The sequence below is a fragment of the Talpa europaea genome (genome assembly GCF_964194135.1).
Source record: "Talpa europaea genome assembly, chromosome: 4".
NCBI classification, from domain to species: Eukaryota; Metazoa; Chordata; class Mammalia; order Eulipotyphla; family Talpidae; genus Talpa; species Talpa europaea.
In genome coordinates this window covers 53,204,439-53,223,786 of record NC_140070.1, presented here as the reverse complement: position 1 = coordinate 53,223,786, position 19,348 = coordinate 53,204,439, and the positions used below count along the sequence as shown (strand labels likewise).

General features: G+C 39.3%; 1 protein-coding gene across 2 annotated transcripts in view; it reads left to right on the top strand.

Annotated features, from left to right (window-relative positions):
- The window catches only part of ATR (ATR checkpoint kinase), a gene marked incomplete at both ends in the record, with an annotated part of 123,423 nt that extends 105,363 nt beyond the window's left edge, over positions 1-18,060 (top strand). For both annotated transcript variants that reach the window (XM_084231548.1, XM_084231547.1), the window contains 4 exons: positions 63-216; positions 1,861-2,012; positions 17,039-17,144; positions 17,887-18,060. In XM_084231548.1, the coding sequence (XP_084087674.1) occupies positions 63-216; positions 1,861-2,012; positions 17,039-17,144; positions 17,887-18,060 (586 nt within the window). The remainder of the gene's footprint in view (positions 1-62; positions 217-1,860; positions 2,013-17,038; positions 17,145-17,886) is intronic.
- Positions 18,061-19,348: the final 1,288 nt, after the last annotated feature.

Here is a 19,348-nt window from a genome sequence, read left to right as displayed (position 1 = left end):
TTTTAGCTTTGTGTTGCTTTATATGGCATAAGGATATTTGATAGGCATTGTACTTCCTTTAGGTATAGTAGCAGATCAGCGTACTGCCGTTCCACTGCAGTTATGTCAATGGTTGGTTACATCCTGGGGCTTGGAGACCGTCATGGTGAAAACATTCTCTTTGATTCTTTGACTGGTGAATGTGTACATGTGGATTTCAACTGTCTCTTCAATAAGGTAAGGTATTAGCTTATTTTGTTTAATTATTTGTTTTTCTCCCAATTTCCTTACTTCTACAACTGTCTGTCTAAATAGTCACATTGAGTCACCACACTGAGAGTCTATTGATGGATTTTGATCAATATTGATCAATATCTCCCATAGCCTACCTGGAAAGCAAATTAGAATGGGGAGATCAAAAGAATGATATGTAAAACTAATGCTGAATGGAAAGGCTCAAGGTCTGACTCAATTGCCTCTTAGTTATGAGCGTGGGGGCAGATTAATTCATCTTACTAAGTTTCAGTTTTAAAGAGTCTGGTTTAATGTAAGGATTTCCAAACCTAGCACCATATCAGAAATCATCTGAAAAAGTTTTTAAAAATAGGGGCCTCCCTGGTGGCGCAGGGGTTAAATACAGCACTATCAAGCTATCACCAGCCACTGCAACCCGAGTTTGATTCTGCAGCCAGCCAGAGAGGTGACTCATATGGAGCAGCAGACATCTCCTGACTTGTCTGCCGCTCCCCTCAGCAATGTATTTCAGTAGATCCACCTGTTCTGCTATCCACTCTGTCCCTGGTGAATCCTCTCACCCCCCACACCTCTAGCCTGTACCCCAGTTCTTGTATACATAAATAAATAAATCTTTAAAAAAAAAAGGTTTTTAAAAATACTAATACCTAGCAAATATCCCAAAGAGATTGAGATTCTTTTGGTCCAGAGAGGAGCCTAGGAACAAATTAAGGTGGTTGGATTATAAGGCCCCCTCTAAATTTCCAGTGTTATCCTGGAAGTCAGAATAGTAGTTAATTGGCTGGGGTTTTTTTGTTGTTTGTTTTTTTTACCATTTTCTGGAGTTACCTTCTGGTGCTGTTACACAAAACCAGAAAGGTCACAAACCCACTTGAGAACAAATAAGATATAAACCAGTGGTACATTTTATATCATATAAGAGAAGAAAAGAAAACTGATTTGGAACTATGAAAAAAACTCTAGGAAAGAGGTTAGAGGCTGACAGAAAATAAATGAACTGGACTTCATTTATTATGTTTTCTGCCTGAGGGATGTGAGCATATAACAATTGGCTGTTTCCCTTCCTCTTCTACACTAAAGTGAAAGTCTCTTAAAAAGCAGAAAAATTATGGGAATATTTATTTGTACTTTATATTATTTAAGATGCACATTAAGTTAATCTAAGACTAAATATTGAGTGAATAAAAATTTCCCTGCGATGCTATTCACTATAGTAATTCAGTGAAAGGTGATTCCCTCCGTCCTGTAGACCTTTTCCAAGTGGTTATGTTTCAGTTTCTGCAGAGCAAAGGTAAAGTATATGGCTTCTTTGTGATCTGGCCTCCAGAGTAAGTACAAATATAAATATTTTTATGGTATCTTTGGTAAAGGAGTTCCTAGTCATAAAGTTCCAAATTTTTTGCATAAAGACTTAAAAATTCATAACTATAAGAAAGTAAAAATCAAAATCAACAAACAACTATGAACCAGAGACACTCTATGGGGCATGGGGGGTGGGAAGGGGAGGGATTGGGGTCAAAATAAGGGGGTCGCAATTGTATGGGCAATATAAAAATAAAATTTATAATAAAAAAAGGCTTAAAAATTCTAACATTGTTACTCTTTAATAAAATGCATTGTTTTAAGGGAGAAACCTTTGAAGTTCCAGAAATTGTTCCATTTCGGCTGACTCATAATATGGTTAATGGAATGGGTCCTATGGGAACAGAAGGTCTCTTTCGAAGGGCTTGTGAAGTTACAATGAGACTGATGCGAGATCAGAGAGAGCCTTTAATGAGGTAATCATCTATATTTTGTAAACAATTTATAACCTTGAGAGCAGTTTTTGGTTCCTAAATATGTTTTCTTTATATAGAAGCCACTTTGTATTGATTGAAGTAGATTTTTTTTCCCTTTTTTTTTTTTAAAGATTTATTTATACAAGCACTGGGGTATAGTCGGAAGCACGGGAGGGTGAGAGAATTCACCAGAGCCAGAGTGGGAAATAAAACAGGCGGAGTGATGAAACACACCGCTGAGGGGAGCAGCGGGTGTGGCAGGAGAGGTCTGCGCGCCATGTGGGACCCTTGCCAGCAGCTGGGGATCAAACTGGCACTGCAGAGGCTGCAGGCAGTCTCGCAGCCCAGTGCTCAACTGCTGCGCCACCAGGGGAGGCCCTGAAGTACATTTTTAAATAATAGCCTTATTAAGGTATACCTTACAGTTCACCACAACGTTCTTTATAAGAACCAGAAATAAAAACAACCTGTGTTCATTGATGGATGAATGGATGAAGAAAATATGCTATATAATTCAATGACATATTATTCAGCCATTAAAAAAAAAAAGGCAATCTTGGGGCGGAGCAACATGGCGGCGAGGAGACGCTGTGAGTAAGATCTCCCATTAAAAAAAAGTTAATAGGGAAGAAAAGCGGCAGGTCCCAGTGAGAACTGGGACACGGAAGATAAACGGACGACTCCAGCAAACTACCTGAAGAAGAAAGTGGCATAAAAGAGGACTAGAAGGGAGGAAAGCGCAGAACCCTGCTCCCCTCCCCCACCCACAGAGTCGGCACTCTCCGACCAGCAGAGAGGAGGAAAACAACAAACTAAAACGACCAACAAGAACAAACTACGCAGCAAGCGGGACTGTGAGTGGAAAGAACTATTGCAGCCACCACACCCCATGAACAGGAGCTGTGGAGAACCCTGCAGGATTCGCTGCGGTGGTGAGTGAACGGCTCCCAGCAACATTAGAGAACAAAGCAACTCTGGAGGAGACCTGCACACACCCCGGGCCGGCCGGTAAGCTTGCGCGGGAAAGCGCGAGCTTGGCGCGCTTGTAAAGCAAACGCGGATCGGGATCGGGGCTGCCCAGGTCCCCTCGCCTGTGACCTAGGCTTCCGGGGAGACACGCGGAGGCCCTCACTGGGGTGAAAGTCCCTCACTGAGTAAGCAGGAACCAGGCGCCCAGGCACGGGAGCGGGGTGCAAAAGGCGCCATTCCCGAGCCACTGAACTGGGCTACAGCCCACGTCCTGGACCTGAGGGCTTTGGACTGAGACCACGGGCACGAAATTCGGGGTGTGGGTTCTCCACGATGGTGGGGCAAAAGGCAGACACAGCACCCCAAAGCTGTTGAGGTTTACCCTACCATTCCTGCTCTGTTCCCTGTCCCACGGGGTGGGGGGTCGAAAAACAGCCCCCAAGGACAACAGGAGAGCTCTCGGGCGCCACCTAGCGACCAGAAAAAAAAAGTCACTGACACCCCATAGAACAGAGAAATTTCTTAAGACTGCTTGAAAAGGGCAGAAGGCTCCTGGAGGAGACAGTGGCCAGCTGGGAAGTTAGCCCACGCCAGGCCCCTTCCCACCAGCAGTCTGAGCCCACAGAGGGAACAGGCACCCATGGCCGGGGCAGACCGGGCGCGTAGAAGAGTGTGCCTGCGACCGGATGCTCAGGGACTGAGTCCCGCGTTGCCATTTTAGAACAGGGACATTTCTTCAGTAGACTTCCTGAAACCAGCAGAAAGCTCCCTCAGAAGCCAGAGACGGCTCCTGGAGGAGCCAGAGGGGAGCGGAGAAGTTCACCCAAGATGCCGGCCAGTCCGAGCAACACAGTGTCCCAATGCATACGACAAATTAGAAAACAGACAGTAGGGAGTAGAAGAACCACACACAACCTAACAACTCAGGAAAAAAGCACACCACAAAAAGAAAACCACCCCCCACATTGCAACGAGAGTAACTTGGAAGACCTTCTGAGCCTTCCAGAAAGAGAATTTAAAATTGCCGTGATTAAAAAAATGACAGAACTCATAAAGGAAAACAATGATCAGAAGAAGGAAATTGAGTCCCTAAAGAGGGAAGCAAAAGAAACGCAGGAGATCAAAGAATTAATGGAGGAACTAAAGAACTCTGGGAAAAGCAATGAAAGCAGAATAGATAAAATGGAAGAACGAATAAGTACTCTTGAAGACACAGAAATAAAAAGAACCAAAACAGAAAAGGAAAGAGAAGTACGAAGGAAAAAGAACGAAGAAAGACTTCGGGAACTATCTGACTCCATGAGGAAAGGAAATATAAGAGTTATAGGAATTCCAGAAGGAGAGGAGAGAGATGTAGGAACAGAGAAAATATTCTAGGAGATAATTGAAGAGAACTTCCCAAATGTGAAGAAGGAGCTGAAAATTGATATACAAGAAGCAAGAAGAACACCAAACTTCCATGACGAAAGGAAAAATACAGCAAGACACATAATAGTGAAGCTCCCAAGAATCCAGGACAAGGAAAAAATAATGAAGCTGACAAGAGGGAAGAAACAGATAACATTCAAAGGAAAACCAATCAGACTGACATCAGACTTCTCTGAAGAAACACTACGTGCAAGGAGAGAGTGGAGGGACATAGTCAACAGACTCCAAGAAAACAGATGCCAACCAAGAATACTCTATCCCGCAAAGCTCTCCTTCCTCTATGAAGAAAGAATAAGGACATTCCCAGACAAAGAGAAACTCTGGAATTTCATTACGACTAAACCCCCACTCCAAAAAATACTACAAGGAATCCTAAAGCCAGAACCTCAGAGGGACGAATAACAACGAAAGAAGGCCAAAAACAAAAGTTATTAAAAGAATAAATAAATAAAATCAAAGGAAAGACAAACACAATGGCAAATACAAATGCTAACATATCAATATTAACTCTAAATGTAAATGGACTAAACTCTTCAATGAAAAGACAGAGTTGCAGCCTGGATTAAGAAACAAAACCCAACCTTTTGCTGTCTCCAGGAAACACATTTAGCTACAAAAGATAAAAATAGGCTCAAAGTTAAAGGATGGAAAACAGTCCTACAAGCAAATGGACCAAAAAAGAAAGCAGGAACAGCTATACTTATATCAGATAAAACAGACTTCAAACTCAAAAAAATAAGAGACCCCACTGGTCACTACATTATGATCAAGGGGACAATACTTCAAGAAGAAATAACACTCATTAACATATACTCACCTAACGAAGGGGCACCAAAATATATCAGACAACTGTTGTCCTCTCTGAAAACAGACATCAGAGAAAACACATACGTAGTGGGAGACTTCAACACACCACTATCAACAATGGATAGATCAACAAGACAAAAAATAAGTAAAGAAACTAAAGCTCTAAATAAGGACCTAGAGCATTTGGGCTTAACAGACATCTATAGAACACTAAACCCCAAAAAAACAGAGTACACATTTTTCTCAAGCGCACATGGATCATTCTCCAGGATCGATCACATACTGGGGCACAACACAAACATCAACAGATACACCGAGATTGAAATCATATCAACCATCTTTTCTGACAATGAAGGCATCAAAGTAGAAATGAACCATAAAAAGAAGGCAAGGAACTTTCCTACCTCATGGAGATTAAAAACCACACTACTGGAAGACCACTAGACTAATGAGGAGATCAAAGAAGAAATTAAAAAATTCTTTCAATTGAACGACAAGGAGGACACCAATATCCTAAATGTATGGGATGCAGCAAAAGCAGTAAAAAGAGGAAAATATATAGCAATAGAAGCTCACATCAAGAAACGAGAAAGAACTCAAAGAAACAACCTAATCTCGAAGCTCAAAGATCTAGAAAAAGAACAACAAAAAAAACCCAAAACCAGTAGAAGAAAAGAAATAATAAAAACCAAAGCAGAAATAAATGAAATTTAAACTAAAAAAACAATCCAAAAGATCAATGAAACCAAGAGCTGGTTCTTTGAAAAAATAAATAAAATAGACAAACCCCTAGCCAGGCTCACAAAGGAAAAAAGGGAGAAAGCACAAATAAATAGGATCACAAATGAAAGAGGAGAAATCACAACAGACACAGCAGAAATCAAAAGAATAATCAGTAACTACTATGAACAGTTGTATGGAAACAAGTTCAACAATCTAGAGGAGATGGACAAATTCCTACAACTCTACAATCACCCAAAGCTAGATAAAGAAGAAATAGAACACCTAAACAGACCAATTACAATTAGCGAAATTGAAATGGTAATCAAAAACCTCCCCAAAAGCAAAAGCCCAGGACCTGATGGATTTCCAAATGAATTCTACCAAACATTCAGAGGTGAATTAGTGCCTATCCTTCACAAACTCTTTCAAAAAATTGAGAAGGAAGGGACAATACCAAACACGTTCTATGAAGCCAACATTACACTAATACCAAAACCGAATAAGGACAACACAAAAAAGGAAAACTACAGGCCAATCTCCCTAATGAACACTGATGCAAAAATCCTCAATAAAATTTTAGCTATCAGAATCCCACAATGTATCCATAAGATAATTCACCACGACCAAGTAGGATTCATTCCAGGGACACAAGGATGGTTCAACATCCGAAAATCAATCAACGTTATCCAACACATCAACAAAACGAAATATAAAAACCATATGATAATATCAATAGATGCTGAGAAAGCTTTTGACAAAGTGCAACACGCATTCATGATAAAAGCCCTTGAAATTCTTGGGATACAAGGAACTTACCTCAACATCATAAAGGCCATCTATGACAAGCCAACAGCCAGTATCATTCTCAATGGTGAAAAGCTGAAAGCAATTCCATTAAGATCTGGAACAAGACAAGGATGTCCACTCTCACCACTGCTCTTCAATATAATACTGGAAGTCCTAGCCAGAGCAATAAGACAAGAGAAAGACATCCAAGGAATCCAAATAGGAAAAGAAGAAGTGAAACTATCACTATTTGCAGATGATATGATAATATACATAGAGAACCCCAAAAACTCCACAGAAAAACTAATTCAACTCATCAATCAGTTCAGTAAAGTGGCAGGATACAAAATCAACACGCAAAAGTCAGTAGCCTTCCTATACACAAACAATAAATCTGAAGAAGAAGAAATCAAAAAAACCATCCCTTTTATTATCGAAACAAAAAAAATCAAATATTTGGGAATAAATCTAACAAAAGAGGTAAAGGACCTATACAAAGAAAACTATAAAACACTGTTAAAAGAAATAGAAGAAGACACAAAGAAATGGAAAGACATCCCCTGCTCATGGATTGGAAGAATAAACATTATTAAAATGGCCATCCTACCAAAAGCAATATACAGATTCAATGCTATTCCAATCAAAATTTCAATGTCATTCTTCAAAGAAATAGAACAATTATTGATGAAATTCATATGGTATCACAAAAACCCCTGAATAGCCAAAGCTCTCCTGAAAAAAAGAGAAGGGAATGGAGGCATCACACTCCCAGACTTCAAACTCTACTACAAAGCCATAATCATCAAAACTGCATGGTATTGGAACAAGAACAGACATACAGACCAATGGAATCGAATAGAAAATCCAGAAATAAACCCACAGATTTATGGTCAACTAATCTTTGACAAAGGAGCAAAGACTATGCATTGGAGCAAAGAAAGTTTGTTCAATAAATGGTGCTGGGAAAACTGGGTCACTACATGCAAAAGAATGAAGCTTGACCACTATCTCACACCATACACAAAAAATCAACTCAAAATGGATTAAAGAACTAGACATAAGACCTGAAACCATAAAATACATAGAAGGAAATATGGGCGAAACACTACGTGATTTGCACATCAAAGACATCTTTACAGACACATCACCCAAAGCAGTGATAGTGAAGGCAAAGATAAACAGCTGGGACTACATCAAATTAAAGAGCTTTTGCACAGCAAAAGAGACAATAACAAAAACAAAGAGAAACCCCACCAACTGGGAGAACATTTTTGCACCCAACACTAATGATAAAGGACTGATCACAAAAATCTGCAAAGAGCTGATGAGACTCAACAACAACAAAGAAAATAATCCAGTCAAAAAATGGGCAGAAGAGCTAAAAAGAAACTTCTCTGAAGAGGAAATGCAAATGGCCAACAGGCATATGAAAAAATGTTCAACATCACTTGTAATCAGGGAAATGCATATCAAAACTACCATGAGATACCATCTTACACCAGTGAGAATGGCACATATTAAAAAAACTAGCAACAACAAATGTTGGCGAGGGTGTGGAGAAAAAGGAACTCTTCTGCACTGTTGGTGGGAGTGCAAACTGGTCCAACCACTATGGAGAACTGTGTGGAGATTTCTGGACCTACTAAACATAGAGCTTCCATATGATCCAACAATTCCACTCCTAGGTCTTTACCCAAAGGACACAGAAACATCAATTCCAAAGAGCACCTGCACCCCTATGTTTATAGCAGCACTGTTTACAATAGCTAAGCTTTGGAAACAGCCCAAATGCCCAAAAATAGATGACTGGATCAAGAAGATGTGGTACATATATACCATGGAATATTACGCAGCATTCAAAAAAGATAAACACATGCAATTTGCAGCAACATGGATGGCGCTGGAAGGGATCATGCTCAGCGAAATAAGCCAAAAAGAAAAAGAAAAATACCGGATGGTCTCACTCATAGCAGGAATCTAGAAAACTTAAATAAGGGACCAGGAAAATGAATAACTATAAGAAAGTGGAAATCAAAATCAACAAAAAACTATGAACCAGAGACACTTTTTTGGGGGTGGGGGGTGGGAGGGGAGGGATTGGGATCAGAATGGGGGGTTTGCGATTGTATGGGGGAATATAAAAATAAAATTTATTATTTATAAAAAAAAATTAAAAATTAAACTTTAAAAAAAAAAAAACTCTCCCCAAAACAAAAGTCTAGGACCATATGGCTCACAAATGAGTTCTACCAAACATGCAAAGACAAACTAATACCCACCCTGTACAGACTTTTAAAAAAATTGAGGATGAAGGAATACAGCCAAACACATGAGGACATCACACTAATATCAAAACCAAACATATACAACACAAAGAAAGAAAACTGCAGACCAATTTACTTAATGAACCGAGATGCAAAAATCCTAAATGAAATTTTAGCAAATCAATCCAACAATGCATTAAGAAGGTTATACAGCATGAGCAAGTGGAATTTATACTAGATACACTTTGGATGATTTAACATCCAAATATCAATCAGTGTAATTAACCACATCAACAAAAGTGAAAATAAATGATCATATGATCATATCAGTTGATACTGAGAAAACATTTGATAAGATCCAGCATCCATTTATGATGAAATCCGTAGAAAATTTAGGGCTAAATTGAACATATCCTAACATAATAAAACAATATGTGGCAATCCACAGCTAGTATCATTCTCAATGGGAAAAACTGAAAGCCTTTCCACTAAGATCTGGTATAAGACAAGAATGTCCACTGTCACCACTACTATTCAACATAGTATTGGAATTTCTAGCTAGAGTAATTAGATAGGAGAAAGAGATAAAATGGGAAAGAAGAAGTAAAGCTATCAATTTTTGCAGATGATATAATATACACAGACTTCACAGAAATCTAATTAAAATTATAAACCAGGGGCCTCCCTGGTGGTACAGGGGTTAAAGTCTCAGTGCTAACCCATATGGCACAGCAGACCCCCCCTGCCTCACCCGCTGTTCCCCTCAGCAGTATATTTCAGTAGATTCGCCTGTGCTACTCCCTACTCTGTCTCTGGTGAATCCTCTCACCCACTGCACCTCTGGCTTATACCCCAATTTTTGGATACATAAATAAATCTTAAAAAATGAAACAATAAACCAGTTCAGCAAAGTAGCAGGTTGCAAAATGAACACCCCCAAATTAGTCTTTTTATATGTAAACAATGAGTTAGAATAAGAAATTAAGAAAGCCATCCCATCTGTAAACTAAGTATATGGAATTAAACCTAAGAAAGAAGTTGAAGGACCTATACAAGGAGAACTATGTAACATTGTTAAAAGAATACAAGGGCCTCCCGGGTGGCACAGCAGTTGAGCGCTGTGTTGAGAAGCTGCTAGCAGCTTCTGCAGCGCTGGTTCATCCCCAGCTGCTCCACCGGAGGAGGGTCCCACATGGCTTGCAGACCTCCCCTGCCGCCCTCTGCTCCCCTCAGCAGTGTACTTGGGTCCTTCTGCCTGCTCTGCTTCCTGCTCTGGCTCTGGTGAATTCTCTCACCCTCCCGCGCTTCTGACTGTACCCAGTGCTTGTATAAATAAATAAAAAAATCTTTAAAAAGAAAAAGAAATACAATAAAACCCAAGGAATATAAATAGTTCCTTGCTTATGGATAGGAAAAACCATTGTCATAGTGGCCTTCCTACCCAAAGTAATTTACAGGTTAAATGCATCCCAATAAAAATCCCAATGGCATTCTTCAAAGAAATGGAACAAATATTACTTAAATTCATGTAGAAACACAAAAGGCCCTGAATAGTGAAAACTCTTTTGACTAAATAGAAGAAAAATGGAGATAGCACTCTTCTAGACTTTAGGCCATACCACAATACCATAATAATTAAAGCAGCATGGTAGTGGAACAAAAACAGACATTCAGACCAATGGAATAGAATTGAAAGCCCAGAAATAAAACCACACATTTATGGACAACTAATCTATGACAAAGGCACAAAGTATAGCCCCTGCAACAAGGAAAGCCTTTTCAATAAATGGTTTTGGGAAAATTGGGCTGCCACATAAAATGAATGAAACTAGATCACTGTCTCACATCACACATTAAAAACCAACTCAAAATGGATAAAAGAGTTGGATATAAGTCCTCAAACCAGAAAACACATAGAAGAAATAATAGGCAAAACTATCCACAACATAAACTTCAGAAACATCTTTACAGATTCAACTTCAGCATGAAGGAATATATTAAAAACCCTAGTAGTGCAAGGGATTAAGTCTCAGCAATATGAAGCAATTAGCAGCCACTGCAGCATGAGTTCAATCCCTGGCCAGGGAGCTAACCCACATGGCGTAGCAGACCTTTCCTGTCTTGCCTGCTGTTCCCCTCAGCAGTGTACTTCAGTCAGTCTACCTGTTCTGTTCTTCACTCTGTCTCTGGTGAATCCTCTCACCCTCCCAGCACCTCTAGCCTACACCCCAGCTCTTGTACGCATAAATAAAATAAATCTTTTTTTTTAAAGGGGGGGCTCCCTGGTAGCTCAAAGGATTAAGTCGCAGCACTGTGAAGCTATCTGCAGCCACTGCAGCACAAGTTCCACCCCAAGCCAGGTAGTTGACCCACATGGCACAATAGACCTCTCCTGTCTCGCATGCTGTTCCCCTCAGCAGTGTATTTCAGTGAAATCTGCCTCTTCTGTTCCCCACTCTGTCTCTGGTGAATCCTCTCACCCCACCCCCACCTCTGGCCTATACCCCAGTTCTTTATGCATAAATAAATACATCTTTAAAAAAATGAAAACTGGGACTACATCAAACTAAAAAGTCTCTGTACAGCAAATGAGACAGTAATCAAAACAAAGTGACACCCTACTAAATGGGAAAAAATGTGCACTTCATTCATCTTACAAGGAGCTGCTATCAAAGATCCACAAAGAGCTCATACAACTCAACAAAATGAAAACAAAGAATCCAATCTAAAAATGGGCAGAAAAACTTGATAGGCACTTCTCCAAAGAAGACATGCAGATGGCTGTCATCATCACTTGTCATCAGGGAAATGCAAATCAAACCTACATTGAGATACCATCTCATACCTGTGAGAATGGTCCATATCAGGGGGCGGTGGGAGAGCATACAAAAATAGAAGCAAGAACTGGTGAGAATGTGGAGGAAAAGCAACTGTTTTACACTTTTGGTAGGAATGTAGACTGAATCAGCCCATATGAAAAGAAGTGTGGAAGTTCCTCAAAAGACTTAAAATGGATCTGCAATATGACCCAGCAATTCCACTCCTAAGTATCTACTCAAGGAACACAAAACCACTAATTCAAAAGGAAATCTGCACTCCCATGTTTATAGCAGCAGTATTTGCAACCACTAACATATGGAAACAACCAAAATATCCCAGGATAGGTGATGAATCAAGAAGACATGACATATATATACACACACACACACACACACACACACACACACACAATGGAAAACTAGTCAACAATCAAAAAACTTGGGGCCTCCCCGGTGGCGCAGTGGTTGAGCGCTGGGTTGCGAAGCTGCCCGCAACCTCTGCAGCACCGGTTCGATCCCCAGCTGCTCCCTGGCCACCAGAGGAGGGTCCCACATGGCGCACAGACCTCCCCTGCCACCCGCTGCTCCTCTCAGCAGTGTACTTCGGTCCCTCTGCCTGCTCTGCTCCCTGCTCTGGCTCTGGTGAATTCTCTCACCCTCCCGCGCTTCTGACTATACCCAGTGCTTGTATAAATAAATAAATAAATCTTAAAAAAAAAAAAAAAAACTCATGCAACACGGATGGAACTAGAAGGGATTATCCTAAGTGAAACAAGCCAGAAGAGAAAGATAAATACCAGATAGTTTCACTTATATGTTATATACAAAGAATCCATGCAAAGGCTCAAACACAAACTTTTAAACTAACCCTTGAAAGCTGACCATAGATCTAAAGCATCCAGGAAAGAATGGAGGAGAAAGATGTGGTGAGCACAATGGACTATGGTAGAAGATTTTGAGTAGTTTGGTGATGGGAGAATTATGGTGACCACACCTGAGGAGAGACATTTTTCTTGTGAAAAAAGTGAAGAAGAATATAAAATAATGCTAGTTTAATGAAGAAGAAGAAAAAAACCCGAATCAAATACCTTTGTTTTGGTTTGGTGAGGGAGGAGGAATTGTGAGATAGCATCAGGGCCTAGAAGCTCCAAAAGTAATGGATAATGGAGGAGCTTTTAAAATTTTATAGACTTAGGTATTAAGCTAGCTTATGTAACATTCTGTTTTGTTTAGTTCTGAGACAGTCTTAATTTGACTTTTGTTAAGTTCCTTTCAGGAAGACTATTCCATTCTTGGATGCTTACAAACACCACTCAAGTGTGTATCCCATTTATTTTGTTAGATTATTGAGCTGACTTTTTCTAGTAGTGTATGCTTATATATAAAACTGGGCAATTCATTTGTGCCTCATCTGAGACACTTTAAAGAAAGATCTCTTCTAGTCATCTTCTTGCATGAAGGGAGCCACTTGCAAATGTGTGCTCCATATGACACTTGATTTCTACAGGCATATTAGCAAACAGCTGGTCACTGGATGCCCTCTCAAGTTTTGGATTTTGATTGTTTCCATACAGGTTCAAGTCAAACTGGTTACTTGGACATGGATCACAGTTTGCTATTTGTAGCTGTGTTTCTCAAAGTGTCACCCTTGAATTGGTTCTATTTGTGTATGTCTGGGTTTTCCTAACAATATCTTAAGGCAATTGTAGGGGCTCTGGGTGCTGGTGATTGCCTTATAGTGTCCCCTGATTAGCCAAACTATTTTTTTTTTAAGATTTTTTTTATTTTTACAAGCACTGGGTACAGTCAGAAGTGCGGGAGGGTGAGAGAATTCACCAGAGTCAGAGTGTAGAGCAGAGCAGGCAGACTGACGAAGTACACTGTTGAGGGGAGCAGCGGGCTGCAGGAGAGGTCTGCGTGCCATGTGGGACCCTCCTCCTGTGGCCGGGGAGCAGCCGGGGATTGAACCGGCGCTGCAGAGGCTGCGGGCAGCTTCACAACCCAGCGCTCAACTGCTGCGCCACCGGGGAGGCCCGCCAAGCTATTTTTTTTAAAGATTTATTTATGCATATAAGAGCTGGGGTACAGGCCAGAGATGCAAGGGGGTGAGAGGATTCACCAGAGATAGAGTAGGGAACAGAACAGGCAGACTGAAATACACTGCTGAGGGTAGCAGCAGGTGAGACAGGAGATATCTGCTTCGCCATGTGGGTTTCTTTCTGGCTGGCTGGGGATCGAACTCATGCTGCAGAGGCTGTGGATTGCTTCATAGTGTGGTGCTTAACCCCTTGCACCACCAGAGAGGCCCTGATTAGCCAGACTATTTAGGTGCGTAGTCTGGAATTCCTTACTGGAATTCATGTATCTACATGCATCAAGAATTAATCTATCTCAAGAATTAATCTCAACCTCTGCTAATCTCCAACCACTTGGAGATAATGATTGTGCCATTTAAAGGGAACAAAATATTCCTTGTCTTTGGAATTAGCCAAAGCTATTCTCATTCACGATAGATTTTGTTTTGGCTAATTGAACCAGTCTGTCAACTTAGATGTCTGAATGAAGAAAACAACAGCTTGAACTCTAAACTTACTGCCTTTATTAGACCTCTGGTTTAGAACCAGGAAAACCTGAACACCTATTCAGGATTTCCCAACCCTGTGGAAAACCTGTCCACCTGGACAACATAAAGCACATTTCTACTAGCTCAAGAACCATGGACAATTAATCGCTAGTTCAGAGATCCTGGTAGAACTCACCTAGTGAGTGCTGGAACTCCAGGTTCAATGGGCCCTGCTGGCACCAAAGGGCCAGGTCCTCTCCATACTCCAGATAGTTTCAGCAGTTCTGTGACCCCTTTGTTGGTGCCAACTGAACAGTTTATTAGATAATCGAAGTGGAGATTCCAACCCTGGAAAAACTTGGACAGATTTTACTCTGTGAGAACTACTCTTAAATTAGAATTTAGTTTATGTACTTTGTTACAGAGTAGCATACATAGAGAAGAAGAAAAGGGACAGTGAGTCACCCTTTGCAAAAATTTAATTAAGAATTAACAGGGAGATTCTGTGTTTTGTTTATAGGTTTAGATCTTTACATTTGCTAAATTACCTTGACCTAAAGAAATGCAAGTGCAATCTTTATGCAGGGGAAGGCAAATGTTATAATGTAGTCATTTTTCTGATTTCTAAGGAATGCATTGTGGAGATGCAAATGCTAGGTGCCCATTGCTAAAATCTTCTTTAGCTGGCTCCTTGGTCATTAGTTTAACAATTAAAAAAATTAGTAAACCAATTTAAAAAATTGGCTTCTCTGTAGGCATCACATTCTCACATGACTGCTTCCCAAAACAAAATCTGTTCTGATGTCTGGGACGGGGAATAGAATTCCCCGGTTATTTACAGTATGTTCACAGTCTTGTATCCTGTGGCCTCATTGAGCTTGTTTATTGGTTGTAATAGTATTTTTATAGATACCTTAAGATTCTCTCTCTCTACAACAGCATGTCATTTGCAATTAGAAAGTAGTTTTACTTCCTTTCCAATATTTCCCTCCGCCCCCACCCCTTTGGTCTAATTGCCCTAATTAGGTAAATTTGGAATAAATGTGGCGAGAATTTTCTCTCTATATCTTGTTCCTGTTCTTAGTAGCATAGAAATCAGTCTTTCACTGTCAAATATGTTAGCTATGGGAAGTTTTTAAAAGAACTTGTTAAACTTACTTATTAACCTTATTTCTTTAAAAGCTAATCTAGGGCCTCCCCGGTGGTGCAGCAAAGTGAACGCTGGGTTGGGATGCTACCCACAGCCTCTGCAGCGCCGGTTTGATCCCCAGCTGCTCCCTGGCCACTGGAGGAGGGTCCCGTATGGCGCGCAGACCTCCTGCCGCCCGCTGCTCCCCTCAGCAGTGTACTTTGGTCCTTCTGCCTGCTCTGCTCCCTGCTCTGGCTCTGGTGAATTCTCTCACCCTCCCGCGCTTCTGACTGTACCCAGTGCTTGTATAAATAAATAAACAAATAAATAAATAAATCTTAAAAAAAAAAAAGCTAATCTACCAAGCATTTTGGTAGAATACAGGGGTTAATTAGACATAGGCAAAAGAAAATTCTCTGAAAGAGGAAATATGGCATCATGTGAGAAAGATTAGAGGTTACTTAATAGGAATCTGAGGAAGTCAGGGAATAATTTCTAGAGGATGCAGCTGAGACCTTAGAGATAAATAGGGTTGACCGTACAAAAGGGAAGAGAATAGAAATATCAAGGCAAGTTGTGGACTGCCTGAGAAATTCAGTATTATTTTCTAGAGCATAGACTTCAAGGAAGTGGTACTAAGATGATGCTGCAACAGATGAGCAGGTCTAGATTCTAAAGGTTCACATGAAACTGGTTTGCACATTTAGACTTTGAGCTGAAAACAACCAAAAGTCATTGGAGGATTTTAAGAAAAAAATTGAAAAAAAAAAAAAAAGAGGAATTTATCATCAGATTTGCAATCTTGAAAAACTGTAATTCCCTTTTTGGGCTAAAGACCAGAAAATTAGATAGAGGGCTATTGCAATGCAGGACGATGTGATGGTACATGGGATGAGGTTGTTACAGAAGTGGAGATAATAGAAAGATTCTAAAGATTTAGGAGGTAGAGTTGAGTGTTAAGAGGAAGAGTAGGCAAGAATGAATATTAGAATTTTGCTCAGGGCAAATAGGTGCATGATGTTATTCTTTACTGACTTGAGAAATACAGAAAAAGTTTGTAATGGGTTAATGAATTCCGTTTCGGAAATTTTGAATTTGAGCTGCCATAGGTAGTTGGATTTGATACCTAGAGCACTAGAACTCGCCTGGGTCTAAATGGTGATATGGTAATTATAAATATTTTATGGTCATTGGAGACATGGCAGGGGTTAAATTCATTCATTTAACAAAAATTCATTTACCAGTGCACAAAGCCTTTAGAAATGGTTCACAGAACTCATTTTTTTCTACTGTCCAAGAAAACCTCTGATCCTCTTCTATCTTATCTCTTCCCTCCCTGTTCTTTTTTCCCCTCCCCTCACCATAAAACAGTAATTTTACATAAAATATTAATTACATACTACTGAAGTAGTAGTAACGTATGCTACTATTAGTTTCTCATTCTTCACTTGTTCTTCATATAGTGTTGATTTTAGAGAAATTTTAGTTTTACAAAGATAATAATTGTGTTGTTACCATAATATTTGTTTGAATTTTAGTGTCCTGAAGACTTTTCTACATGATCCTCTTGTGGAATGGAGTAAACCAGTGAAAGGGCATTCCAAAGCATCACTTAATGAAACTGGGGAAGTTGTCAATGAAAAGGTTAGAAGACCATACAATTTGATATGTGCTGATATTGTCTGTTTCCACAAGTGAGAGCTGATTCAAAATAATATCAATGACTGAATCATTGAATACTCTGAAGCCTAGTTCTCTAATATGACAATGCCATAAGTTTTTTTTCCAGTTATTGAACTGCAATATCTAAGCTTTAATCTATAGAAATTGACTTCTTACTTATATTAAAGCCTCAAAATTTGCAGTTATTTTTAATAAGTGACAATGGACTGAGAATTTTTTTTCTGATAATATCATTCTCACTTTGCATTCTCCATATGTTCTCTTAAATGAGAGAAATTACAGAATTTCAAATAGCTCACAGAGTGGTCATAATCATATACTAACATAACCTAAATGTTAGGTATTAGATTATTGGTTATTAAAATATTCATCCAAATGTTTTAAGTTATAAACACTTTCAAGATAGATTTCTTAATTATTATTTTTCTGGAATTGATATGTGGAAGCAATTCTTTGGTATTTCATAGTCTAGAAAAATGTCAAGCAGTTCATATTGGATCAACATTTCAACATACCAAAATCAATATCCCAAGTTATTGTATTTAATTTCTTCTCTTTATTTGCTCTTACCAAAAAAGTGGGTAATGCTCAGTAAAATAACATCAATATTTGTTAAGTAAAAGAAAGGTAATAATTCCAAATGATCAACATCCACATGTCATTGGGTCCTTAGTCCTTATGATTTTCAATTTCTTCTCTTTAGGCCAAGACCCATGTTCTTGACATTGACCAGCGACTGCAAGGTGTAATCAAGACCCGAAACAGAGTAACAGGGCTGCCATTGTCTATTGAAGGACATGTACATTACCTTATACAAGAAGCTACTGATGAAAACTTATTATGCCAAATGTACCTTGGCTGGACCCCATATATGTGAAATGAAATTACTTCAAGGAATATGTTAACAATTTTAAGTTAATGAATTTGGTATTAATATGTGGTGGTATCTATTCATTTCCAAAGTACAATGTAAGTTTTATGTTCTCAGAGCAACTGGTATTATTTCGCCTTGATTGTTAATAATATTTAAAATAATATATGTTATTAAGAAATAAACTACATTCTTACATACACTGTGCATTATAACTGGAGAAATGGAACATCTTAAGTTCTTTTTTTTCAAAGATTTATTTCTTTATGCATACAAGAACTAGGGTACAGGCCAGAGGTGTGCTGGGGGGTGGGGATGAGAGGATTTATCAAAGACTGAGTGGGGAGCAGAACAGGCAGATTGAATAAAATACACTGGTGATGGGAGCAGCCACAAGACAGGAGAGGTCTGCTGCACCATATGGGTCACCTCCCTTGTGGGGAGCAAACTCCTGCTGCAGTAGCTGAGAATTGCTTCATAATGCTGATGCTTAACCCCTTGTGCCACCAGGGAGGCACCAACATCTAAGTTCTTCTGCTCTAAAAAGTTTATTTACAACAAATAAGTCTGCCTAATTTCATTTTACAACTTTTTTTCAGCTAGCGTAAAAGTTCATTTGAATTCTTAACTGAAATATCTTGAATTAAATAATGTGGACAAGGCACTGGGCTAGATTTGTGCACAAGAACTTGCAGGTTAGTAAGATATAAATAGCACATCAAGTTCACTAAAGCTCTCTTTTTTGTATGATTGAATATTTGATAGGGGAAAAAAATAAGCCAAGAAGCATGACCATGAAAACTAAGTAAACATGTAATTTTAAAGATGCCCCCATACTGAAAGTGTACTGACTGCAGAATCTAGTTGGTCTTGAAAAACAGCAATTCTCAAAATGTCATGAGATTTTAAATCTAGAAATTCCTTAAATGTTTCCATTAATTTTCTTGCAGATGATTTAAAATCATAATTTTAAAGCAATGAAGTTATTACATTAAACAGGAAAACGTAACATAATTTCACTTACATTCATTTGGCAGAATTTGCGTTTTTGTAGTTGAACTTGGAGGGGGGTAAATGAAACATGAATGTGACAAGCAAACATTTCCTACTGGGGGCTGTTTTAGGAATTATGAAGAAAACGGTGGCAATTGAAGGAAGGGGAGTCGAAATTATTTTCCCAATAAATAATTTGGAAATGAATTTTTTAAAGAAAAAAATGCGGTAGGTGTCCATGACTCAAAGGGAAAAACTCTCCTTCGCCAAACAAACTAAACCAAAGGAGTCACTAGACCTT